The 27,307-nt window shown below is 45.0% G+C and overlaps 1 protein-coding gene across 4 annotated transcripts in view; it reads right to left on the reverse strand.

Moving 5' to 3' along the window:
- Positions 1 to 27,307, reverse strand: part of ADAMTS3 (ADAM metallopeptidase with thrombospondin type 1 motif 3) — a 149,493-nt gene that overhangs the window by 38,022 nt on the left and 84,164 nt on the right. For all 4 annotated transcript variants that reach the window (XM_071744174.1, XM_071744173.1, XM_071744172.1 and 1 more), the window contains one exon: positions 18,286 to 18,442. In XM_071744174.1, coding sequence (XP_071600275.1) covers positions 18,286 to 18,436 — 151 coding nt within the window. In that variant the 5' untranslated portion in view covers positions 18,437 to 18,442. The remainder of the gene's footprint in view (positions 1 to 18,285; positions 18,443 to 27,307) is intronic.

Genomic DNA, 27,307 nt, shown 5'->3' on the forward strand with positions numbered 1-27,307 from the left:
AAGGTCTGAGCAGCCCACCACCACAAACCACCATCAATGGCCAATTAATGCTTGGACTTGATGGTCTTCAAGGTCTTTTCCAACCCAAATGATTCTGTAATTTTAGGACCAGCTCTCAGAGTTCCATCCACTCTGCTCCCTCTGATGTGCTGCTGGCTGTACAGCTGGAGCTCTGAAATCTGGACCATACAGCTGGAGGACACCTGGCCTGAGCTGATACAACATCTGCAGTCTAGGAGGAGAAGTGGGGGAAGGAAGAGATGAGGCTCTGCCCAAACACCAAAGCTAGAAGCTTTGCACATAAAGAAATAGCAGAATATTTCTGAATTTATCAGGACTAAAATAATTCCTTTCTAGCTCTCATACCTTCCCACCTGCCCACAGAAGAGCTGTACCAGGAGGAACAGCCTGCTTCCCTTCTAAACTGCACGAGCTTCTTGACTGGTGTAAAAGGCAAAATTATTTTTCAACACCTTCAGTCTCTCTTCTGATGTTACAAGAGACACTGGGCTGGGTTTGTTGGTTTTCTCCTATGTCCAGGTATCAGCTGTGACCAAGCTGGTGGCACAGACATGACCCATGTCTTCCCTTCACCCTGGAAGGTTGATGTGTCTGTAGAGAGTGAGCTTTGGTAGATGAGGTTATGTATGTAAGGTGTTGGTCACAATAAATGAACATTTGTGTCTTATTAATCACCAGATTTTGTTTCAGAGGAAACTGTTTAACAGAAGAAACTGGTGAACAAAACACTATTTAAGAGATGTGCACGAGGAAAATGATGTGGTATATGCACAGAGAGCCTGACACTGCTATCCAGCAGCTGCAGGAGTAGTCATATCCCAGTTTAGGTTAGGAAAAATTACTATGTTTGACCAATCATTTTTCACTTGCATTACCCAGAGATTCAGACTTATTTTTTGTGTTAGTTAATTCAATGAAAATAATTCAGCTTCATTTCTAAGGGATAATAAGCAAGAGAAAATCATTCAGCTGAGCTGGTAGGGCTGGAGGGAGAAAACACTTGACCTAAGCACTGACCAAGAAGTTCTTGTAAAGAATGCTCACACAGACAAGGGCAGCACAAGCAAGCCCCATGGCTTGGCTAAAACCTTCTTCAGGTTAAATTTTAAGATGGAACTTGACCATAGATCAGTGTTCCCTCAGCCTACACAGACAAACATTTCCAACCCTGTTCTCAAGCCATCTCCAGTAAGAAAAAGGTCATTTTAAGAGCAAGAGATAGTGAAGTGCTCAACCAAGGAGCTCTTCTCTCTGACCAAGTTAAAGTGTTGGAGAGTCCCTGGTACAGATAAACCCTGCTGATTCTCCTGACTCGTTCACTCAATAAAAAGACAGACCAGACAAAAGGAAGATACCACATCCCCTAGACAGAGGCTATAAAATGCCAACATGGAAAGTGCATTAAAGGCTTTCACTATGCACCTGTCTTGTCCAATCTTTGTTGCTTCTTTCACACTTTTCAATTAATTCCTTAAACAATTCTGTGCCAGAGTTTGGGATGTGGTAACTTTGCTGGGAAGGTCCTGGCCAAGGGGGAGTGCTTCCTGCCTCACCACTGAACTTCACCTCTTAAGCTTGACCTTACCAATGGCAACCCCAACCCAGAGAGCATTTTTCCAGAGGTGGCTCTCCTTTTCCAGCTTCATGGCTCTCCTCCCATGGCCACCAGTGGGGACAGAAGCCATGGCTGCAAACACAAGGGGCAGACTCAGCTGTCAGGAGGCTCATGCGAGATAAATGTGCAAAGGAGACAGGAGAATGGAATTCACAGAATCCAGGCACATAAAAGGAATAACTGAGTGTGTTAAACTGGGAAAAAAAATATTACCAAAACAAAGAGAACTTCAAACACCCTTCCAATGACACCGTGAGTCACAAATTACATGGGTGCTTGACAATGGGTCAGTTCCTTCCAATGTCTTACTACCCAGCTACTCCTTAATGTAGCTGAAAGCATAATTGTCCTTAATTGTTCAGTTGTCACTAAGTGGATTCCAACCTTCTGACATTACAAAGCACAACAGCTGTGTTTGGGAGACTGGCCTCCTGATGAGTCCATGCACCTGCAGGGAGAGCAGCCCAGTCCAGGGCAGGGTCCTTGCACACCAAGCACCCCACGAGGCTGACTCTGTGCCTGCACCCAGCAGGTGGCAGCTGAGCATGATCCTGGCCAGGTTTGCCCAGCCCTGAAGTAAAGGTCCTCAGATGTTTAGTCTGGCAGTTTCTAGCTGAGCATCCCCAGCAAACACTGAGCTGGGCACCTGGGTAAGATGATGGATCTGACCAGAAGCCAGGTGAGCTCAGTGCTGTGTTTGGGTCAGGGACACGTGCATGGATTATCTGAGCTCCTGAGAGAGACATTGCAACACCCAAACCATCAACAGCTCAAACACTGCCCATCCTTACTGCCCTTCAAGAAGGACACTACACATACATGAGGTTATTTTTCTCAAAGAGCACCATCTGATGTACTGTACAGACATATAGACACACCATGTTTAGACAGGAATTTGGATTATACTTAGTTAATCATGTGCACAAAACTGAAGTTTCAAGGACTGTTTCATTTGGCCATCAACACCACCTCAATTAACCCCATGATTAAATACTCCATTTTTTACCTAACTTCTACACAAGAACTGGCTGAAATAATGAAAACAGAATGTTTTTGTTTTCTTTTGAAAAAAAAAATTCAATACTGGAAGTGGGGTATTATAAACATATTCCAGATAGCTGGAAGGTTCTAGGTTGACAAATTCTGATTCTTCATTACACAATGATGTTCAGTGTCCCACCTGCACACCACTGTAGATTTTGTGCAATCCTAGCAAGTCAGTGAAATCCTCTGCTGTCTCCTCATCACATCTTTTCTGTAAGAGAGACTTTTATAAATGGGAGGGATAAAAGGAACTGCAACAGAAATAATTTCATCAGGTATTCACCCCCTTTGACACTTTCCTTTCTTCCTATAGACTGTTAAACAAAGCAGCACTTTTGTTTCTTTCCATCTCACCAAATTCCTATCTGTGAGCCAACCTCGACTGCACCTCACACAGATGTGTTATGGATATAACTCACAGTGTTTCCACTCAGGATATTTTCATCATTCCCTTCCCCTCAGCCCAAGCCCATCCAAAAGAGCCATAAATTCTCCCATTCAGATCTCCATCTCTTCTGGCCTGACAGATAGTGCCATTTGTGTTTGCCTGAAAAAGTGGGCACTAAGGAAGGAGAGGTTTTTCACATTCCTGCTCTGTGCTCTCAGACACCAGAGGGAAGATGCTGGGAACACCTCCTGTAGGACAGGACCATGGGTGCTGTTAACTTCTCTATGCCCAGACCTGACCTTCCTTCTCCTGACACTCCCCATTTGATCTCAAGCCTGTTCAGATAAAACCAAATTTCCAACTCTCACAATATCTGAATTTGAACACAATATTTGAATGTTACTGCCAGAACCTCACTGTGCTGTGTGAATATCCAAAATGCCATTTGTTTGTGGAAGGGCCTTTCAAGGAGCACTTTGTGCCCCACATGCCTCCTCAGTAGCATTCTCTCTCTACGAAGCTGCTCCTCCAAGCCAAGGAATTTCCCTGTCAGAGGAGAGTTGCCAACTTTCCCTGCTTGGCAAGCAGGGTCCCATTCTTGCTCCTGGCTCCATTTCCTGTACAGTGTGCTTTAACGAGCCCTCCAGGCTGCTGGAAAGCTAGCAGAGGTGGTGAAAAAAATAAAATAATAATAATAATAAGAAAAAAAGAATAACTTGAGATGGGAGAAGATTTAGGAAGAATTTTCCATGGACTACACAATAGGTCTGGCTATAAATATGACAAAAAGAGACAGCTCTCCTCCAAAGGCAGATTTAAAAGCTAGAAGGAAAGCAGGCCTGGGGCACACATGGCTGTGGGGTGGGCAAGGATGAAGGGGGAGAACAGCAGCCAGAATATGGCAAGAACTGTTTTAAAGTGTCTCTGGACCTGGTAGACAGCAGGTTTCATTTTATCAGACAGCTGGTACCAATCCCATGCTGAATGAGAATGGTTTAAGGTGTCCAAATAATACCAAGTTACAGCTCCTGAGGATCAGCTCTGTCTTCCAGAAACTAGAGCTCCAGATTAAACAGTGTTTTATGGTCAAATTTGTTTTCAGATTTTCATTTGAGCAGAGGTATGCTAGCCTCTGGGAATTTTTCTGAGATGGCTAACCCAGTTTTTATCCTTAATTAAGTTCTAAATACTAGTGACAAAGGCAAACCCTCTGCCTTTCCAGACTGCTGCACGTCAGCATCAACACAAGCAAAGGGCTCTCAGGCCATAGGGGTGGCTGATACCCAGAAGAAGAGCACTGCTAGATCTGAAAGTGAATTCTAAGGGACAGGAAACAAATTTTTCTTTTCTGACTTAAAAGCTACTTGAAAAATTGGGAGTACTTGACCCTGAAAAGCACATTCCTTGAGTGAGCAGGGCAGACAGTGAGCTGAACCTCTGCTCCTGGTTTTTGGGAGAACTTGCAGCATTTCAGTACATCCACCCACCAATGCAGCCTTCAGCTGAGGTCCAGTGCCCAGCCAGCACTAAGGCCAAGTGCCCCCTGCCCTGGGTGCAGAGGGGACAGTGTGGCTGCAGGGCAGGATCCCCCCAGGAGGATGGCAGGGAGGAATGTGAGAGTTCCAGCCAAAGCTGCAAGAAAAGCTTTTTAAAGGGAGAAGCAACCAATACAGCAGGAGCCTGGAAGTGGCAGGACAGCAAATAATACCAGTTTAAAAACTGCACCAAAGTGTTAGTCACAGATAATAAGCCTCCCTCCTTTCTTGCCACATGCAATTTCAGCCATTTTTCAAAATTCCACTGGCAGAAATACAAAGGAAAAGCTCCAACTATAAACTATCACTGAATGATGTTGAACTCCTGCTTTTTTTTTTTTTCCATGAATGCACTGTAAGTCAGCATTCCAAGACCAACAAACTTCTCCAAACCCAAGCTATTTCCAAACAGTACATGTACCACAATATTGTCCAAGATAATGGCAAAAATATGTGTAAAGCCATTCTCCTCTGACAGCACAGAAAAAGAGGAAGGGGCTGCACCAGGAGCACAAGTGAGGCCTTGGGTTTAACAAAAAGCACTGGGAGGTTTAGACTTGGTTTTAAGCCCTGCTGCTGAGAGCAGTCTCTTCCCAAGCTGGGCTACCAGCTCACCCACCTCTGGTTGGGGTAATAACTTGTGCTGTCCCACTCAAGCTGGAAATACAACCATCCCAAATAAACCTCCAAGAAGGTGCTGAGTGCAGCTTATTGGGTCCTGAGGAACTACACAGTTTCACAGAGGCTCCTGTTGGCCCAGTCTGTCATCCCAAGGAAAAATGGAAAATAGAGTTTCCTTTTGTTAGGAAAGAAAAAAGAGGGACAGGGAAAACTTGCTAAGGGGGAAATGACAGAAGTCTTCATCTTCCTGAGGGAACTTGCTACCCAGTGAGGGTTCCTGCAACCTGGCCTTCCCTGCCTTGGGAAGCCAGCTGCTGCCTCAGATTCCCTGGAATTAGAGCCAGGATCCTGTCTTTTACCCTTGCAACAGTGTACAACAGGTCAGGAAATTTCTGCTTACCTTATAACGATAAAGGAATGGAGCATAATCATTGACTTCTTCCAGTTGGAAAAAACTTTAAGATCAAGTCCAGCCATTAACCCAGTGCTGCCAATTTCACCACTAAACCATGTCCCTGAAGGAAGGCAAATCTCCTCCTCCTGAGGTAGCACAAGGATAATGTACCAAGCCCACCAGTGTTGTCCAGGAGATCAGAACTCTCCATCACCAAGCAGGGAGGTTCCATTTTTTCCTCTAGAAAAGTCAGTCAGCAAAATCTGCCTTCTCCTGCTGTCTCTCTTGTCACCTGGACAGGAGCAAGCAGCCAGGATCCCCCAAGTCCCAGAGCTCACACACATACCAGCTTCTCCATCCTGCCTGCTCCTAAGCTGCTGCTAAGGTGATGACAGCAGCAGTGAGGAGGGCAGGATGCTACTGTACATCTGGTAAATGCTGACACAGGAAACCTGAGGTTCCAAAGGTTCCTGGGATTTATGCTGAAGAAGTAAAATCTCAGTCTTCAGACCTAGAAGCTGTCCATCAACATGATGGCAAAGCCTCAATACAAGTGCTCAGCTTCTTACATCCTAGGGATACAGACCACCTGAAGGAAGCACTGCTGGCTTTTCTCCATCACTTCCACCCACAAATGCCACAGGTTTATTTGTGATGCAGGAATAAACATTAAGGCATCCTAAGTATGGGTATTAAGAAGTCCAGTCAAGAACCAGGTATTTGGATTTTAGTGCCTGTCAGATTTCTGTCACTACCAGCAACAGTAAATTACCCTGGAGATGGAAAGAGAGAGCATCTGCTCCCTGCTAGTAACAAGCTCCTAGTAACGATGCAGATGTTCCCAAATAGAAAGTGGATGGGATGCCCAGATGTCTTTCATTGTCATATTTTTCCAAGCAGCTTGACAAACTTCAGATGTAAGAAAATAAATATGAATGATGAGTCTGTCTCGCCAGCAAAAAATAAAAAGTGTGTTTGACCAAAAAGCTAAGGAAGCAGATCTGCAGAGCTCAGAACTTCCTCAGCCTCTGTCCCATGAAGTGTCTCCTCAGCTCAGCCACCAAAAGGCTGCAGGGCATTACATGAGCTCAACTGCTGGTCACTCCCAGATCAGATTCTTTTAATTGATTTATCTCACCCTGTCTTCCCTATTAAAGAGTAACTGGTAACTAAAGGAGGGCTTCTTTCTTCCTCCTAGTAGTAAATGTTCCGGGCATCAGAAACTTGGAACCTTTGAAGTGTTGGAAGTAATGAAAATATATTGTTACTTATTCTTGGCAGGGAAAACTCGACAAACTGATTAAGAAAAAGGACTTGAAATAAACTGAGAATCAGCCCTGTGAAAGCAAACTGAGAAATACCATCAAAATACCAAAGCACAGCTTCAAATGCAACTGTTTCCAACTTCCCTTGCGACAGATTTGCAATAAAAAACTATTTAGTTGCCTGTGGAAGAACCTGAGCAGAGCCCAGCTCTAAGGCACTGCACTTTCAAGGACTGTTAAGGGCAAACTATTTACAGAATGAATTCTGGGTTCCTGGAGAGCTGCTGAGTGTTGGTTGAGATGGAGCATTCAAAAAAAAAAAAAAAAAAAAAAAGGTAATAATTTCTACCACAGATCTATGAAAAGAAATGCAGGGGTTTTGCTGAAAACCAACCAACAAATCCATGATGCAGTAGTTATGTAACCTGTGATGATATGAATTTTATGTTGTCCATAAATCACAGAACATAATGAGTTGCCTTCTCATTGTCAGATATTTCTCAGGCATTTTCAAAACAGCTTTTGGTGTTAAAGCAACAGGTAGATACACTTCAGAGTACTCTCAGTCTAGAAGTACCAGTTGAATTTTCCAGGAATAGGGCAAACCAAACTTTGGTGAATACTAAAGCCTAAACCAGGTAACAGATCAAGAGAAAACAACACAGGAGAACACACCAGCATTAGGAAAATCCACATGCACACCACCTGGAATCTGGAGCAGCTCAGCAACAACCCTGCTCCCACATGGAAGGGGTCACGTGGGCAAACTGAGCGACTTTAAGGATTTTTTTTACCATCTGGAGAAAATCAAGTCAGTGACATTTCCCTCCCAAAAGTACACAGGAGCAAAGGACCCAGAAGCTTGGACATAACACATCCGGAAATATTCCGCAATGGGGTTTTTAAGTTCCACTTGAGATACATTCGGTCCACGATGTCAGAAGACCTGGAAGAGCAGCATGCAGTCTCACTTCACCTAAAAACTGTTCTGTGTAAGGCAGGGGGGATTTTTCAGAGCTTCCTAACCCTCCTGGGCAGTTCCCCAGCTCCTGTGCTCAGGTATTGCTGGTGGAGGCAGTGGGCATGTTCTGCTCCTGAGCAAGCTGGGGTACAGATACCAGTTTGTACACATAGGAAACAGGGAGCTCTGGTTTACTCCAGGACTTCTTCCCAAAGAACTGATCTTGCAGAAAAGACAAAATGCTAACAGCCTTCCTTCCTGCCTTGAGCACGTGAAAAAAAACAACAACCAGCAAAGAGGCTTTATCAAATCACAGACACTCAGAAAAAGCCAAATGAAAATCTCCAGCCAAAAGTGGAAGCAGCAAGAGACATTCATTTCTAGCTGGATGCAGTTACAAAGTCCAAGAACTAAGTGAAAAATAAATCAAAAAAGACAAAAAAGCATCAAGCACTAAAAGCATTCTGCATTACAACCAAGGTGACAGAGGTGGGATTTTAAAGAACTACTTATGTTGTGTTTTCAACTACTTTCAGCTGTCAACATCCTAAGTTCTCAAGTTCCCAGTAAAGTGAAATTGTTACCTTCACCATTTTTTTTTTAAACTGTCCAAAAATCTTTCCCTTTTGGACAAAATAATTTCTTTACAATTTCAATTTCAAAAACATTTGACTAAAGCTGTGACTATGTAATGTGTCCAGGCTTCTTCTGCCAACTGGCTTCTTTGGGGCTGCTTCTTGCCTTGCTCCTGAGGAGCTCTGAGGTGATTCCCCTCCTATCCACACATAGAATCACAGACTCATAGGATATTTGGGTTGGAAGGGACCTCTCCAGGTCACCCAGTCCAAGCCCTGCAGTATCAGGGACACCTCACCCAGATCAGGTTGCTCAGAGCCTCCTCAAGCCTCACCTTGAACATCTCCAGGGATGAGGCCTCAACCCCCTCCCTGGGCAACCTGGGCCATGGTTCCACTGCCCTCATGGCACAGAACTTGTTCCTGACATCCAGTTCAATCTGCTCCCCTGTAATTTATGACCATGGATGTCCCAGATGCCCTGTTGCTGTGTCACATGCAGCAGTTAAAAGAGCTGCAGGCAGCCAGGCACACAACAGATCCACCCCTGGTGTCTCCAGTTACCTGCTACTGCTATGAAAAAATGCTTGAAAAAAGGCCCTGCCTATCCCAGAGCAGAGGACAAACAAAACCCTCTCCTTGGCTACCCTGAAGGGCACAGGGCAGCAAAGCTCCTCCTGGCTCCCCAGGTTGTATTTCCACAGCACCCAGTGCCAGGCAGAGCCAGGGCAGCCCTCCCAGGGGCACACAGCTTCCCTCACAGCCACTTGCTCCTTTCCAGCTCCAAATGCAGACTCAGACTTGTGTGTCTTCTAATAACCTCCAGAATCCTGAACTATCTTGAAGATCTGATCCCATGTTATTAGAATACTCACAAGAATGATTAGGCAAGGCATTCTGGCAAAAAACCCACTGTTTTCATAGCAAACAACAGCTGGGTCATGCTGTTACTCCACCGTGCTTCACTGTTGCAGTTTGGAAAGATTTATGCATTTTTGTAAACCCAGAAATGGATCTGAAGAAACTCAGTCCTCTGGGAGCCAAATGAAGTGCAGGGATGATGTTCTCACGTTAGTCATTTCCATGTGCATTCCTAGCAGCTTCCCTGGCCCAGCCCTGTGTCAGCCCACGTGAGACAAACAAGTTTTCACTCTCACTGAGCATTGTGGGGAAGTATGATGTCCACTTCTGCCCGAGGAAGCTGTGGCTGCCCCATCCCTGGCAGTGTCCAAGTCCAGGTTGGATGGGGCTTGGAGCAACCTGGGCTGGTGGGAGGAGGCACCATGCAGGAACCTTCACAAAGGACTGAGACCACCAAAGGGAGGGGCACAGCTGGCCAGGTCTCCACAAGCACCCAGATCCCTCAGGCAAAGCACACCAGATCAATTTGCCTTCTCCTCTCTCATGAACCAGGGATGACCGTATCCTACCCAGAAACTTTCAAAGGTATAAACTGAATTACTTTGCCCAGCTGCCTCTCCATTTGCATTCTTACTATTTCTGAATTTCTAAAGTCTTTTTAAAAATATACTGACCACCAAACCTGTTAAACCCAGGTGTGTCACTATGGGCAAAAAAAGGCCAAAACTGCACAAAATTTCAGGGGAGGAAAATCCAGCAACAGTCACGTGGCATGAAAACTACCACTGGATATTCTGAGGCAAACTGCTACATTTCAAGTCCTTTTCCCAGCAAAGCCATGGGTTAGTTAAGAAGTCAACTGCAGAGGCAGACTGATTAAAAAGGCTCTTTTCTTTCAGAGGAAGAGGGTCCCTCGGTGCTTCCCTGGTATCAGGTTTCAGGACCATGTTCCTCTGATGCAGATGTAAAACACATAAACAAGGAGCAGCCCCCGCAAGCTGGGGGAGGACTCATTTCCTCGTGTTCCTGACCTCTCATTCACATAAATTCATCATGATGAGGCAGCTCTCCTGCTTCCCATCAGTGTGTGGCCTCAGACAGGGACCATCCTGGTCCCCACCGTGTTTCACAGCCAGAGGGGAGCATCACAGACAAGTGCAGGGTTGATTTAGCACCTCCTGGTCCATCAGAGGCACTGGTGGATCCTCTGGGGTGATCCTCTCTGACAGGATACCAGAACTGTCCCTTATGCAGGACACAGGCACAAAGGGGGGGTCCTTGCCTTGGCACATCTTCACCCCTTAAGAGGTTACTTGAAGAGCATCATCTGTAAAAGAAAGAGGCTCCCTTCTTGTAAAACACCTGCCTACAGGGTGTTTTAAAAACTCTGCTGTTGGTTATCACCACTCTTCCTTCCCTGGCAGCTCTGCTCTGCCTGTGTATGCTGGTGGCACAAGGAGTTTCTGGTGGGAACCTGCAGAGGCCTTGGAAGGGCTGCAAGCTGCATGTCCTGATCTTTCTCCATTTTTTCAATTTTCCCTTCATACAGATTTCTGTGTGTTTTACTACTCTGGCTCTGAGTGCCTGTGGTTGGAACCAAGCCTCTATCCTTGGTTTTATTTAAGAATAATTTTCCTTTGTTATTGCCAAGTAGTGAAGACGACTTAACCAGCTGGATGTCCCCAGTGCCACCACAGGGAGGTGAGCACAGCCTCCTGGACACAGACAGGCTGGGGAAGGCACTTTCCAGCACTTTTTGATCCCCTCCTGCTCAAGTTTCTTTCTTTCTTAACAAATTTTTACAAGCTTTTTCTCAGCTATGGAGTCTGGGTTTGCTTTTACTCGTACACATCTCAGAGCAAACAGGTTCAAGCCTCCAGAGCAGAGACTGTGGATCTTAAATTGAGGTTTAATTTCATAATTCTCTGGCTAGCATGGGGAGCATGGTTCCCCAAGCACCACTCCAAACCTGAGCTTCATCAGCACATCCTCTCAGACAAGCAGTGTCTATATATTTTCTGAATGTATTTCCTTGGGTGTACCCTGAAGATAACTGCAATACATCTTACTGACTCTTCCAGCTCTTCTTAAAATGAGGGATGAGCATCTGGAGCAAACACACTTTTGTTCCTAGTGTTGCCAAAGACCTCCTGTTTGGTTACAGCAGGTTATGTTCTCTTGCTGACCACCTGCACTTTCTAACCTGCCCAGGTTATGATGCCTGCAAAGGCTTTTAACACATTAACTCAAACTTTAATGTAGAGCAAGTATTAAATCAATTGTGCAGAGTCAAGGCTGCCTATAGAATCTGTCAGAAAACACCCAGGCACCTCAAGGCCTGCTGAGTTTCTGGACACAGTGACCATTACTGTTCAAAAGCTTTTCCTGGAAGAGAGGTAATGGACATCAAGTGGAACAAGGGAAATTCCAATTAGATAGGAAGGGGAAAAGATTTCATAACAAGGGTAATCAAACACTAAAACAGGGCCCTAGAAAGGTTGTGACATCTTCATCCTTGGAAATACTGAAAACACAACTGCTGAGTTACTCTGCCTTGGCTGTATGAAATGCTGGGCCAGAGAGGCCAAACAGATGTCTCTGGTGACAGATGTCACTAGGAACAGAGAGGAGCAGCAGGAGATACCAAAGGGAACACACTTTCCAGGCACAAGACAAATCCCAAACCCCACCTGATGCTGACATCCAGGCAAGGGAGGTTAAATGGAGTTCAGGTTCTGCCTGACCAGGCTGAGAGCACACTTCCATCTGTAGTGCACACACTCAAACCCTTGGAGAGGGCTGGGATTCCATTGCACTCAAAGATATTACTCATCTACTTCCATTTCTACAAGTGCTTGATGGTTTTCTCATTATTTTTCCTTCCACTTCTCCTCCTCCCTTAGATCTCTTCTCTTTTTTCCCCAGATATTGTAGGCACATCCATCACCAATACTCATTTTCCTTTGTACCATGCCATGCCATTCCTGTTTGGAAAGTACTCTGCTGACTGCCTTTCCTGTCATTTAGCAAACTGATACCTGGGAAAGAAAAAGGGCAAAAGCCTAAACCCACAAACCAATTTTCTATCCAGAACTTCAATGAATCCTATTAAGCTTCACTTTTATAGAAGAAGGCTGATTTAAAAGACAAAGCTCTGGCAGTTCTGGATAAAGAGATGTCTTTAGATGAATATATACACAGGTTATCACCAGCAAACACAAGAACACCTGTATTGTCACAGAGCATGTTACAAAATGGGGTGTACTAAGCCTCCACCTAAATCAGTTCCATCTTTCCCATTCCTGCTGATGCACAGACTTGGGTGGTGTGCTGGGCAGGCCCTAAACCATCCTCCATCACAACACAGGCCATGAGAAATTCTGCTGAGAAAGAGCTCACACACCTTCAGGCATGAGAATGTCTCTAAGAAATACAAATGTGCCTGGGGAAGTGCAGAGGGAGGTCTCCAAAGCAGGCAATAGTCTTCCCATTCTTCTACCTCCTGTTCCAGGGTTTCATTCCCAGGCAACCAGGAGCAATTCCCAAATCATTTCTTCCTCCTACATGTTTCCCACCTGGGACAAAGACACTTGAACCCAGTGCCATGGCAACGCCATCAGCTACACAAGCACTTTGGTTCTTTAGGGAAAATGAAAATTCTGAAAGGAAGCTGGGAGATAAAGGCTCCTATTCCTTGTTTCCCACTGTTAGGAAGTAATTACAAAAATACTTTAATCTGAAGGGCTCTCTGGGTGAATAGGTTGTCATTAAAAAAAAAGACTGATGTGAGGAGGAAGATAAAATAGGAAAATTTTGAGTACATTACCATGCTGTGTAACCTCCAGCTGAAGGTTGGTTGTCATCATCACACTACTTGAAAGTGCATGAAAAAAATAATAAATGAATGAACAGGAGGAAATATAAATTGAACTCTCTGTGACCAGCTCAAGCAGAGTATGATCCAAAGCCTCCCTCATCAGCCCACTGATGTGAACCTGAGTCTTCTCACAGACTCCAGTGGACTTGGATCAGGCTTTTCCTGAGAGATCCAATCTGGATTTTATTTTACCATACACCTGAGCCTGATTTAGAACTTGCAAAGAAGGCCTCCTGAGTACAAATTTGATTCTAAGCTCTACAGTTCTTTGCCGGTTCCTGTTGTTCCTTAAAAGCTTTCAAGGAATAAGGTAATAATCACATATCTTGGTGATGTTTGTCAGCTTATAAACAAAGGAGAACAGATTCTTTTCATCCTGCCCAGACAGAATGATATCATCATTATGCTTTCAAGCCTTCCAACTCAGGCTTGCCCAGTGAGCTTTTCTTTCCGTTCCTCAGTGAAAAGTTATTGGAGTGATAAAATCTTAAAGATTTGTTTAAATGAGGTTTTAACAGGACAGCCTCATACATGCTTCTAGTGTTTCAGCTCCATACACACAGCTTGTTTGCCCACTATCCCCCAGATACCTTCACCCACAGTACAGACTCCTCTCATCTTTGTTTCTTGTTGTCCTTACAAATAAGTAGTTTTTCTTTAATAGATGTTATTTAGGAGTAACACTCCTGATGTGAACACTGATCACCAGTACCTGTAGTACTCAACTAAAATGAGGAGCACAGATGCATCCATCAACTCTTCTAAAGCTGAAAAGATCAATTAGGGTGGCTCATAAAATGTATTTCTGGGCATTTCTGTGTTTCTCCTCCAGCACAGGTGAAAGGAAAGCATGCTGCATTAGTTGGGAATGTCTGTGGAATTCACAGGGCCACCTACTTCTCTCTGTTCCCACCAAGCCTAGGGAGAAGGTCCTCAGTCTGAGCAGCCTGTCTCAGCTCACTCTCACTAGCAGCATGGCCTTGTTCACTCATGTTCCCCTCACAGCCTCACAAGGGTTGCTTCTACCTCACTTTTCAGAGCAGATACAAATTTTCAGTGATTTCCCCAAATTCAGCCAGAAGTTAGGACAGTACATGTAGTTTGAAAATGTGGTATGAGTATTCCCATTCCCATGAGCCATGATGAGCTCACCAGTCTTCACATGGTTTTCTGTGTGACTCCTGCCTGACCCACAAGGAAGAATAATCAAGAATCCCCTCTCCCCTCTCCCAGGGGAGAAACCCACCCGACATTTGTGGAAGCTGTGTCACATCCCACCACGTTTAAGTGGTTTTCAATAGCTGGGACTTCCCAGGGGAGGCCTTGGCTACCATCCTGCAGAAGAGGAAGAGCTTCCTCTGTCCAGAAGAACCAAGTCAGGCTCAGCACTTCCAGCCAAGCTTCCCCAGCTCAGTGGAGAACCAATGAGGTGGCTGGTTTAAATTATTTTAGCATTAACTGATCAGGACCTACTACTTATTGCAGATCCCTGCAGTGCCTCACATTAACAGAGGAAAGGTCAGGTTCCAAAAAGGACATTAAAATGATCCTTGAATTAGCAGATGGATTATGTGTGAAATACAAATAACCACTCTTGCCACCAGTTCTGTCAAAAGACAGAAAATTATCTCCATTTCCCTGGTGTCAGAGTGAAAGCACAGGCAATTTAAAAGCAAGAAACAACAACCTAATACTCAGGACCATCCCTAACAAAGCAAACGATGGAAACAAGCAGGCAGTGCACACCCTACACCTCATTTCCTACGGAGAGCCACGGGTACCCTAAGCAGAAATCAGCAGAGTCCTGTTTCAGGGAAGGGTTATGTCCCACACTGTCCAGGAGGCACCCTAATATTTCTCCAGAAACGCAGATTTCTGGTTCCCACCTTTCTAAGAAAGCTTGCTGAAACTGCATCACAGCTAACTAAAAGGAATAAAGAATAAATCAAAACAGGAAAGAGAAGTGGACTGGTCATACAGCAGGGGAACCAATTGCTCCATGTTACTCCCCTACATTGCTATCCCTGCTAACTTTAGTGGCAGGGTTTTGACTTACAGCTCCTGCACTCATTCTGCCCTGTTGTTTGATAAACATCCAACAAATTCCCAAAAGTTTTAAAATCCCACAGGAACACGGATGTCCTGCCAGACTGAGAGCTTCTGCTGTATAACTGGAGCTGAAAGCTTTCACAAGAGTATCTTCCAAACCCAGCTCTGGGAGAGCACAAGGCAGCATGTCCCACTTCACTGTGGAGGGAAGCTTTCACACAACATTTCCCAGTTTTTACAACCACTGACTACAACAATTTCAAGTACTTTTTTATCTTACTGCCTATTTCATTGAGTCATTTGTCATGTATTACTGAAACTTTTTTTCATCTTTGTTGGCTAAATATGCAGCTGAACTTCCAAAGGGCCAGCAGACTGTACCTGGTGCTCCTGCTTCTGGGCACACGGGGTGGAGAGCAGGGGCAGAGCTCAAGAAGGATTGTCATGCCTCTGTAATTACCAGACTGCTTAACCACTCCAAATTGTTTCTATTTCCAGAGCTCAAATTTGTGGAAAAGTTTCAAACTGTCTAAAGCAAGCAAGAGAGATTTCCAGTGAACATGAGTAACCTTTACCACTTATTTACTTAGAAGAGCTGCAGTGCTGACCTGTCCTGTGGGCCAAACATTTCCTCAGCTCCACAGGCTTCAGCAGCTTGCCTTAAGCTTTATCATGCTTGGATCTCAGAAAAGCATCTTGAAGGCATATGGATCAAGGCAACAGAACTCACTCCTTTGCTGTGCCCAGTCTGAGCCAAGGTGGAGCTACCAAACACCAGTGATGATGAGATTACAACCTGCTTGTTGTAATATGGATAATAGAGCAATAAAGATCAGGCTTTGCCCAACTGGGACCAGTCAGTAACTGGGCTTACTCAAGAATCATGGAAGTGGCTAAAAGCAAAGAAATCACTCCAGCTGAAAAGTAGCCAGGAGGGGAAATTAGCCAGCCTCAATCTAACTGCTCTGAAAAACAGGGAAGATGGGAAAGACTTCCAGTTTCACACTGCACTGGCAACTGGAGACCTTTAGACACATCCAACAATTAACTCATGCTCACCTCTAGATGAAAACTCACCCAATACATTTGAGAAAACCCTCTCAGGAGAAAGTGCAGGATACCCACAAGACTGCAACATCTATAGTACCCCTCACCCCAGGCCAGGATCAGCCAACCTTCTGTCCAGGGGCTGCCAGCAGCTTCCCTGCCTGCTCTTAAACTGACCATCAGCTGGACCAAATAACACTTTGTCTGCTACACCAGACTGCCTGGCAAAGGCAATCATTAAGAAGAATTTTATTAGAAAGGAGGTTAAGAATCTTTTGTAAAGGCCAAACTTTAAAGACTCACACATCTGCTTTAGCACAGATATGGACACACAAACACTGCTCACCTGATGCTGTCCATGACCTTGCAGGTTAGCAAAGGACCTACCTGGTTAGCCAGGCCAAGGGAGGGCCACACTACATAAATACAGAAGCCTAAAAACCCATACAACACCTTCTGGTTTGTAGTGGCAATTCTTCCATGTTAGGTAAGGTTTCACCCAGGTGTGTGGACTTCTGGGATGGAATGATCTGGCTGCCTGACAGGAATACAGGCACATGGCAGCAACCCAGGAAGGATGAACCATCCCCATTTTCCTGCCATGGGAAGCTGCACATTCTACAGACTGGACCATACCTTGGCATCCCCTTCTGTTGGGTCCAGTTACACACCTCAGTTATCCACCAATCTGTGGCTATTGCTCTAGGCACTTTAAATTAAAAACATTTCAATGAGTCTGTTGTAAGCACAGTGGCAAAAAGGGGGTGAACAGTTCTCCTTGAATGTGCCTTTCAAATTGTCAAAGAACGGGCAGGAGAACTATCTTGCAGATGACAAAATAAATGCTAAGATAGTAGTGACAAAGTCCAGCAGATTTCACATCAGGTAAGGTGAAATACAGAGATGTTTCACATAAGTATGTGTGGGATATAGCAGTAAAACACCATATCCATACACCCACCTTTCTGGATCTCAGTTCCACTTGCCAAGATGAGCTGTGCTACACACTGCACAGACCTGTTCCAGGCAAATGCTACAATACCAACACACAGCATCACAGAACCAGCTCCCCTCTGCCAAAGGATGGAACAGAGAGATGTGCAGAAAACAAAGCTTGTTGGTCTGGGCTTGTTCATAAGCAAGAGATCAGCTCCAGACACACGGCTTTGACACCAACTACAAAGATTACAGTGAGCTACAAAAAGGAAGCTGCTGCTCTTCAGTGCTCCCTCTGAGCAAACACAAGAAGATGGAAGATGCTGAAGACATTAAGACCCTCAAAGGAGTGACCAAATCCAAAACATCATCAAAGATTTGGAGGTAAGACTCACCAGTCTATTTAATATTTGTATATAATTCTAGTTCTGTGTGTTGTATGTAGCTGCTCTTTTCTTCTCTGACCCTTTTAAGTTCCAAGAACATGTGAACACAAAGCACAAACAGGAATCTGAGAAACTGAGAGATGTTGAAAAAAAGGCAGAGCACTGAAGGGAAACAGAGCTGCTCTTTCATCCTCAGCCCAGAGTGTCAAAAACCTCAGCATTCACTATGCAATGCACTGGCTTGTAAGGATTCATGTCATATTAAAAGGGAGAAAAAATGTACAAGCAAATGTATTAAACCCTATCATAATTATTCTCAGACAGACCAACCATGTTATCTTGAGGACTGAGGGGGATGCTTGGATATGTCAAAATACATCCAATCAAGGAAACTGCCTTCAAGCTGCATTAATTGCAACCAGTAACAGGGGGAAAAGATTATCAGTCATTGGCAGAATTTAGTTATTACTCAGAAAGAAACAGGATGCAAATTTTAAACACAAGCTGTATGGACAGGCAAGACTTAAGAAGAGCTTAGAACACTGAAGTCACATGAATATTTCTATTAACATCTCATGTCCCACAGGATCTTTTAAAGATTTTAAACACTGTCTTTTCACACAGCCCACTCAAAACTGCCTCTTTCAAAAGCTACTCTATGCCTATTACCCACAAGAGATTTGTAAAGCATCAGCACAGGGGTACTGTACCTTCTCTGTGGACATCAGGGAGCAGGTCAGTAGGATGCTGCACTACAGCTGATCGCCTGTACACCATGTGGATTCTTCCCTTTTCCTCTTCCATCTGCTTTCCTCTTTCCAAAGGCTCAATGAAGTATTCATCCTTATCAGTTCTTATCATTCCAGCCTGGTGAGGAGGGAAGAAAGCATGCCAATGTATCATTTGAGAGCCTGTAGACCTGGCCTGATGCTTTAAAAAACAAATATCAAGCAGGGTGAAGAAGGACAACACACTCAGCATATCACTGGAAATCACTCAAGTCACTGCTGGGTTTCCTCTCCCAGAGGTGACATCCCTCTGGAGACAGTCACATGGCTGAGGCCACTGGTCAAAGGCACAAAGAGAAGATACTGTGCTTGTATGAGATACAAGACCCCTTGGAAAAATAACTAAGACCGAAGTCATCCAGGAGTTTCCTATCTGTAGCTTGGCAGACTGAGCACTGCCTACTGAAATGTTCTGCTAATCCTTAACCCTGATGTATTCTGGCCCCCTCAGAGCTCAGGTGCTTTGTTTGACTCATCCAAATCAGCAGAACCACCTGGTTTCCTTCTTAAATAAACACACACTGCTCTGCCCTGCCCCTACCTACTGACAGCACCTCCAGCACACCAGTGGAAGCAACATTGTGCAGGGGAAAAATGGACACAGAATAGTTTAAAAAAGTGCTGAAAAACACCAGTGGGAGATGTATTTTCAGGAATCTCCAAGTTACTGCCAAAGCCATTGAGCATTTGTATAAAATGTAGCAGAGCAAGTACTAAGAGGCATTACTACCCTTCTGATCTTCCTCCTATACCCTGTTGTCCCTCTGCCACTTGCTCCCATCAGCTGAGCCAGTTAATGGCTTTTCCATAAAGCAAAGAAACCCAGCTCAGTCACCAGAAGATGAAAACTGGATATAAGGTAGGAATTACAGGCTTTGATTGTGACTGTGGACACATACCAAGTGTGAACCAAAAGAACCCCAAACAAACTCAAAGAAGACAAACCTGATGGCCCTGCAAACTCCTGCCAGGTGGTGCAGTTGCAATCCTAACCCTTCAGCTGTGGAAGCCAGCCAGCAGACTTATTTATGGCAGCTCTACACAGATTGATTTTTTTCAATTAATTCTTTCTTGCACCAAACAGAGATTATTCTAGTCCAATCTTAGCTGATTTGTGAAACACAAGTAGACAGAACTGTAAAGGTAATTGAGAGTATAAAAACTGATATTTGAATAAAAATATTCAAAATGTCACAACCAGGATTTTACCACAAGCCCTCCACACTCTTACAGCTACACTCAAATTTTTAGCTAATTAATTTCTTCAGATACTGGCTACAAGACATCAGTCTAAATACTGCATTATTCTTTGTTTCCATTCTGTAAGCAGCAGCAATAAGTGGATGAAAAATCCCCACAGTTCCCAGGGAAAAAAAAGGAGGAATGATGATGACCTGGCAATTGTGGTTTCATAGTCAAAAGGCCAAACCTGAGGGGCTGATGAAGGAAACCCCTTCCACACCTTTTAGTCCTGTTCTACTCTGTGCTTCATCTGCAGGGATGGTTTTGCACCACCTGTGTGGAAGTTGAACATGTTTCACATGATTTTCAGTCAGTAATTTGCCCATTCTTTTGAGATACTCAGCTTTGCTGAGCTTCACCCACTACAGGAAATGATACAAATAGTAACATATTCTGACACTTAACACAAAAGAATTAAAATGACAGGAGCTGCTTTATCCTACAAAGCATATTGTAAATGACAACAGGCAATCCTGACTTTTTTCCCCTTTTTTTGAAAACGAGGGATATAAGCAGGGACTAGTTTGGTCCATTTTCATCAGCACACAGGCAAGCAGGAATGCAGAATCCAGCTTGCTTTCTAGTCTGACTTTTTTTTCACACAAAACCTCGTCGCTAAAAAGAGTTGGAAATTTTCTAAATGAATGGTTAGAGAAGGGCACAGCCAGATACTGCATTCCCACATGAATCTTTGCTGTAAACTCCACTGTCAACCCAGCATTTTCTTCCCCACCAGCTGTAAGTGAAAAGCAAGCAGGTGTTTGGAGTACATATTTTTAAAGGCTCACTTGGAGAAAAGGCTGTGGTGGATTTTCAAGAAAGAAGTATGTAGTAGATTTTTTTTTCTCCCCACAAAAGCACATTTATGGAGCAATACAGAAAAGCATAGTCTGAAATCCTGGAATGCTATTAATTTTACTACTTTCTCTTATAAATTAACAATGTTTGAAATTTCCATCACGTGAAGGACTCAGTCTGCAATCTATACTTCTGTTAAGTTTATCTAGAAATGGCCTCCTGAGTGTGAAACCAGGAACACCAGAAACCCACCCGAAGCAAAATGAAGCCTTTGTGGCACCCTGGCTGGAAAAGCACCCACCTGCCTGCTCTCAGCACCATTCCAGCCCTGGCTGAGGCTCAGGACCAGTGGATGAACTTCTCAGCTTTCCTACAGACTTGCTTCTCCCATTTTGTCAAATTCCCATCCCTCCTGGAGGGGAAGCTGCCAAAGGCCTGGCTGGCACCCCAGTGCCCTACCCCCCCTCAGTGCCCAAAATCTGTAATTATCTTTAAATGACTCTCCAAACTTCAGGCATTTCATCCCTGCAGCTCTTTTTGTCCTCCTCAATGCAGAAGCAATGGTGCACAGCAAATGGAGGGAAACCCTTTCTGCTGAGCTGAACCACTGGAGGAGCCAGTCCTGCCTGAGTGCACAATAAAAGGTAACTGGGAGCAGGGCCAAGGCCAGCCTGGCACAGGCAGCCCACCTAGGAGGCCTTCCCAGAGGACAGCAAACCAGGCATTCTTTACTGGACAATCTACAGGCAAAACCTAGAAAAAAAAGCCTTCTATTTTATTTTCCTCAAATGCAAAAAAAAAGAGGCAGACAGGACTAAGGGAATTACAAACAATATAAAACCTTGAGAAAATAACCTACAAGGGCAGGTCAAACTAAGGAATCACTCACTGAGCCAAAATCAACAGTGTTTAAGGGGGAACATGATTCCCTATAAATATGCATGGAGTATTAGCAAGAACCATTCATTCAGAGAGCACAACAGAGACCTGTGGAGTGATCATTAGGAATGGATGCATTTACCTTCCACAGGAGAGCAAACAGTGCGGGTGGGATTTTTCAAAAGTATTTTAGGAAGTTAAATTGCCCCATTTCTAGTGGTTTCTAACAAGGGCAGCCCATTTAACCCTCGGGTGTGTTTTGAAAAGCCCACCCTCACATGTCAGAAAGTGAAGGCACTTGTTCAGCAAGGCAGCAGAGTCACACTGCCAGCCATTATCAAACCAAGTGCTGCCAACACTTACCACTGAGTGTAACTGTGGAGTAGGAAACACTTGGGGTTGTTGAAGCCTACACTGGATTTACTTTACAAAATAAACCTATGACAGAATATCCCCATTCTACCTATCATCTCATGCTCAATGCAACGAGGTAATTTCTTTTATGCTTCTTACTGTCCTTGGATAGATGGGATGTGGTGTCTCCAAACACAAAACATTCTTTCTCTCATGCAGCTCCCTCTACAAAACACTTACTTGCCCAACGGACTGTGAAAAAAATCTTGATACAAGTTACCTTTCTAAAGTGAGTACCTCCTGTACTCATCTACCAGCTCTTACTCTTCCCAGCACTGTCCCTGATGCTTTTGTGGCTTTGCCATTATTTCCACCTATGCTTGCATTTCTCTTCACAGTACTGCATTTCACCTCCTCTCTGTATTTTGAAAACCCTACAATTCTGTAAAACACAGTTTAAATTATTACCTTCTCTGTGGTAGGTTCATTATGTTTTCAAACTGTTCTTAGTGCCCTTGTATGACAAAGAAATAGTCTGTAAAACAGTGACACAACACTCGGGGGAACAGAGGTGTTAATTAGCAGCTATTTCTCCTAAAGCAGCTTTGAAGGGTGAGAGCACTGAACAAGAAGGCTGCTTTAAGCAATGCAGGAACACAATATGGAAATACTTGCAAATGGTGACATGGCTGCTCCCAGACCCATGTGGCATGCACAGGAGGAGAGTGCAAAGACTCAGAACTGTTCTGCTGCCAAGCTGGTTTCCGAGGCTGCTCACATCAGGGTTTCTCCCTCTCACTCACGTTTGTTGTTGTTGTTTAGTTTTATTTTGTTGGGTTTGGGGGTTTTTTTCATTTTTTTCCTTTTTTACTTTGGTGAGAAAGAAATTAGATCTATAAAAATTCTCTAGAACAAGAATTCTAGAAATTCCCTCCCAAGGATAAATTGTTTCTCACACCATCCCTGCTCTCCAGGCTCTATTCAAGCCTTTCCAAACCATTCCTTTGTTGCCAGACTTGTTCCAGACTTTAAAACTCTGAATTTTTTTATTTTTGTTTTTTGCCCTTTGTCCCTCACAGCTAGAAACTAGGAGTAATATGTACATACTTTTCTGGGAGTAAATCTAGATTACACATTGAATCCAGCATCCCAAAGGGAAATGTTCACCTATTTGATGTATCTTTCCTGCAGCTGAACTGACAACACCATACAGACTTCCAGCAAAACGGTAACTGCTCCAGCTGAACACACATGATGGATCTGCTTTATCTCTACCTGAGGCACAAAACCTGGCACTCTTAAAACAGTCAGTCATCCAGTCTATAACTGATTACACTGCACCATGAGGGGTACATGACCAACAGAGCATCACTGCACCCCCCCTGTGAGGATCTTGCTCTGTATCACAGACACTTATTTCTGGTTTGGGACAGGTACACCCTCTGGAATACACAGAGTAATGTGGAAATACCAAGTACCACCTTCTCTGTGGTGAAGATTTGGTATAAAGGAGATTAAAAGTTTAAACAAATTAAATTTACCATCCTGTTCAAGGTGCTACAGTCACCTCTAAATGGAACAGGTTGTCAAGAATATAGGAAGCAGGTTAATAAGCAGGCTGGAATTGGCTCAGCAGCAGGAGGTTGTCCTGTAGAAGTCAACCTGCAGTAACAGTCCTTGCTAAGAAACAAGTAATCCATGTAAAGCAAAAAAATCACAGGCATCTGAGGATGCAAAACACTTCACTCTTTAAGAAGGTTCCAACCTGGGACCCTTCAGCAGTGGACAGGTGCACATACAGAATAATAAAAATGGGCTGTGTAGTTGGGCTTGACTTGCACAAGGCAAGCACCCCTGGGAGCAGGGAAATCTTCAATCAGATCAAGTTGCTCACAGCTCTGTCCAACCTGAACTGGAATGGCTCCAGGGAGGGGGCATCTGGTGACCTGAGCCAAGGTTTCACTACACTCACTGTAAAAAATGTCTTCTCTATATCTAATCTCTCTTTAGGAAATTTCTCTGAATCTTTTCCTCTTCCATTCTCCAAAGCATGTGGAGAGGGCAGAAGGGTTTCATTTTACTCTCAGCATCATTCTCTCTCATGAAAACCAACTGAGGTGCCATATGAAAAGAGGGACACTGTATATGGCACATCTGGTTTCACCTTCCATCAGCATTGCTTAGGAGCACCCAGATGGACTCCCACACCGCGTTTCCTACAGGGTGAATAAATGAATCAATCACCACACATGCCTTACAAAAGAAATGCAGGAAAATGTGCAACATCTGTAAGTGTCAGAGCTGGGATACCCCTCACTTTGGGCCACAAATCACTTGTTTGGCTCCTAACAAAATCTCTGAAATCTTCTCCACGTGCAATAAGTTAAAAAAAGGAAGTTGTTTGCACTGCCCAGGGTGGTTCCTGCTGGCATCACCACATATCTCACCTTCCATCAACACTGACCGAGTCCATTTTCTGGGAGGCAGCAGCTCTGTGTTGGTGTGACTGCTGCCTCCCAGAAAATGCTTTCTTCTGACCACTTTATCGACGAAATCAGAAACTGTTTCCAGGGTTCTCCCCACACACCCCTCTTCTTTCTCCCATTTTCCCTGTTGGACAATCACAGGTGGCTGACAGCTCTATCCTGCCACTAGCTAAATAGAAGCCCTATTGAAAGCATCAAGAGCTCTGTGTTCCCTCAATTTAATATCCCCACACCAGCTCGGCAGACACCACATCCTGCCAAGACAAACACATGGGGCTTGGCAAAAGGGGAGGGGGCAGTTTCTGGAGACAGCCCTCCAGTCTAAACTTCTTAAGGAGTTGATATAAACACGCTTTTATGAAAAAGGTGCTGCCTCGTCTAAAAACACAGATTCAGGGCAAAAAACACTGCTACCTTTCACCCTCTCTGTTAGTTTAAGGTGTGTGCAGTTCAGTGACTGTGCAAAACCTGCGTCACCGCTACCTGCTGCTTGCTTTTTTCACCCAAAGACGAAAACTCCTCTGGAACCGCGGTGAACACTGGTTGATTTACTGGAAGAAAAATAAAAGCAAAGAAGGATGCTTTGCCTGCAGCACATTTCCCTTCCCCTGTCTCCAACAAACAGAGCTCCGGTGGGTGGAAATTGGTTCTTAGTTTCCTACATGTGTAGCTCTGGGGTTACACTTCCAATTCACTGGGTAGAATTTCTCACACTGCGTGGGATACGTATTTCATCAAGAATCAACTGATTCTATAGGTTTCCTCTTCAAAAATACATCCTAGAAACTTACCAAGGAATATATCAAGCCCTGCCTGCAGACCTTCCTCTGTGCTCAAGGGACCCTCACACCCCAGCGTGGTTCCAGTCAGGGTTTGGAATCCAGAGGTTCCAAACCTGGAGAGCTTGAAGGAGATGACTGAACATCCCCCCCTCAGACACCTGGCACAAGCTACTCCAGCCATGGCAGCACCACCGGTCCACCCTGACCCACAGCCAGTACCAGCAGCCACCACCGTGCTGCAGCCCTAACCAGCACCCCTGACCACCACACCCAAAAGAGAAAGGAGATGAATTTCAGCAAAAAATGTCACACAATGGGTTGGGTGGGCACGGGTTGGGCTTTGGGAGCAGGGAGGGCCCACAGGGTGGCTGCTGTGAGGAGCTCCCCAGTCAGACTGCCTCAGGCCCAGGCCAGACTGCCTCAGGCCCAGACCAAGTCCCTCAGAAACAGCAATTATGCCTCTGCCACGAAGATATTTTAGAAGAGACAAAGGAAAGTGCTAAAAAAACTGTGAGGGAGAGGAGGAGGTGAGAGCAATACCTGAGCAGAGGTCAGTGAGGAAGGAAAGGAGGAGGCGCTGGAGCAGAGACACCCCTGGAGCTGTGGTGAGAGGACAGCTGTCCCCTGCAGCCCAGGGAGGAGTGTGGGGCACCAGATGTGGTCCTGGAGCAGGACCAGGGTGGAGCAGATGTGGACCTGCAGCCCTGAAGGACCCTGCCAGGGGAGAGCACCCAAGGCGGGCCGTGGCTCTGGGCAGTCTGCTCCGGAGGGACCGTCCCCGGGCAGAGACCCCGCCCCGGGCGGGAAAGGGCTGTGAGGAACCCTCTCCCTCAGGAGGGAGGAGCGAACCGACCGAGCCCTCATCGCTCAGAAATTAAACTCTTTTTTTTCGCACCAGTCTGTTTTGCCCGTGACCGTATCTGATGAGTGAACCCTCCTCGCCCTGGTCCCCACAGACCACCTTTTTGTTAGGATTTTCTCCTCCTCACCCCACCTGAGGAGAGGGAGCGGACGCCTGGTGCGTGGCTGCAGCTGTGCCTGAGCCATGGCACACACCAACACAACACAAAGGAGTTTCGGGGTTCAGCCCAGCAATAAACAGAACTGGCAAACAGAAGCACATCAGCACAGCCCTACGGCTTCATGTAGGAACCACGGACACACACACACTGCCCTCATACTGAAGCACGGGGCTCAGACCTGTGCAGGAATGCCCACGGGTACCTTTCTGTCACATTTTCCTGCTAGATAAAAAGATTTGGCAGGTACGTCTCCTTTTCCAGCTTCCCAGAGCATTGCTTTCTAGTCAGTACCCACAATGTTAGTGCCCTGTACTACACAACATGCCTGTAGCTCAGCCATCCACGCAGCACCCTCACAGCACATCCCTAAATGCCAATTCCAGGAGACTTCTGAGGACAGAGGCAGCCCAGTGACTCCAGAGGTACAGATCAGCCACTGTACCTCTACAGGAAACTTGTGCAACGGACTAGGGCAGAGTTTCCCTTCCACTCTTAAGGACGCTTAAATACCCGTAACACGTGCTTTTTTTTTTTTTTCAATTTACTTTCTGTAGAAATCAAGTATCACATATTTTCTGCTGTTTATGACACTTCCAAGTAATTCCGACTCATGGATCCATGTTCTTTCATTACAACATGCAGTACTGACCTTATAGAAGTGGCTATAGATAATTTACAAATTACGTAAAATATGGGAAAGGTTTGATATCAGTGTAGACAGCTTACCACAGTGACCATAAACGGCATGCATTTCAAATCCCAAGAAATTATGTAAAATTATTTTCCTTCCGATTTTGTTTTTGTTTTAATTTTTTATAAATTATTGCAAAAATTAGGTACTTTTCTTTCCCCGGGGACCTTGGGCAGAACCTGCTGCTCGGTCACATCAGGGGACCCAGGCCCCTGCCAAGGTCTGGCTGGCAGGACTGGCAGGGAAGGGGGAAAGCTGTCCAACAGGACATACTTCTCTCACTGCACATCTTCTGCATGTTAAAGTATTTATGGCCTCGACATACTTGGCATATAAGAAAATACTACACATTAGAAGAATGCTGGAAAAAAGTGATATATGGCAGCGCTCTGCACATTTTGAGAAACAGATGTTATTGATCCAGTTGCTGGGTGCCTACAGAGGGAGAGAGGAGGTTTTTGCAGATGAAACTTCTCCTCCACAGATGGTCCTCCAGCCCCCAGACACCCCCTCAGCTTTGAGGCAAAACTTCCACATGTGCCGGCTCCTTCAGCACCTGCACCCTCCCAGTTATTTCTAGCATAGCAAGCAGGAATGCCATGGCTCCTTTTTCCTCTTTGGAAGATCAATGTGAGACAAAATCCAGGTTGCATCACGCTTTCTTTGTTGCAGAACTCCTGGCAATGTATT

This window comes from Heliangelus exortis, chromosome 4 (genome assembly GCF_036169615.1).
Source record: "Heliangelus exortis chromosome 4, bHelExo1.hap1, whole genome shotgun sequence".
NCBI lineage: Eukaryota > Metazoa > Chordata > Aves > Apodiformes > Trochilidae > Heliangelus > Heliangelus exortis.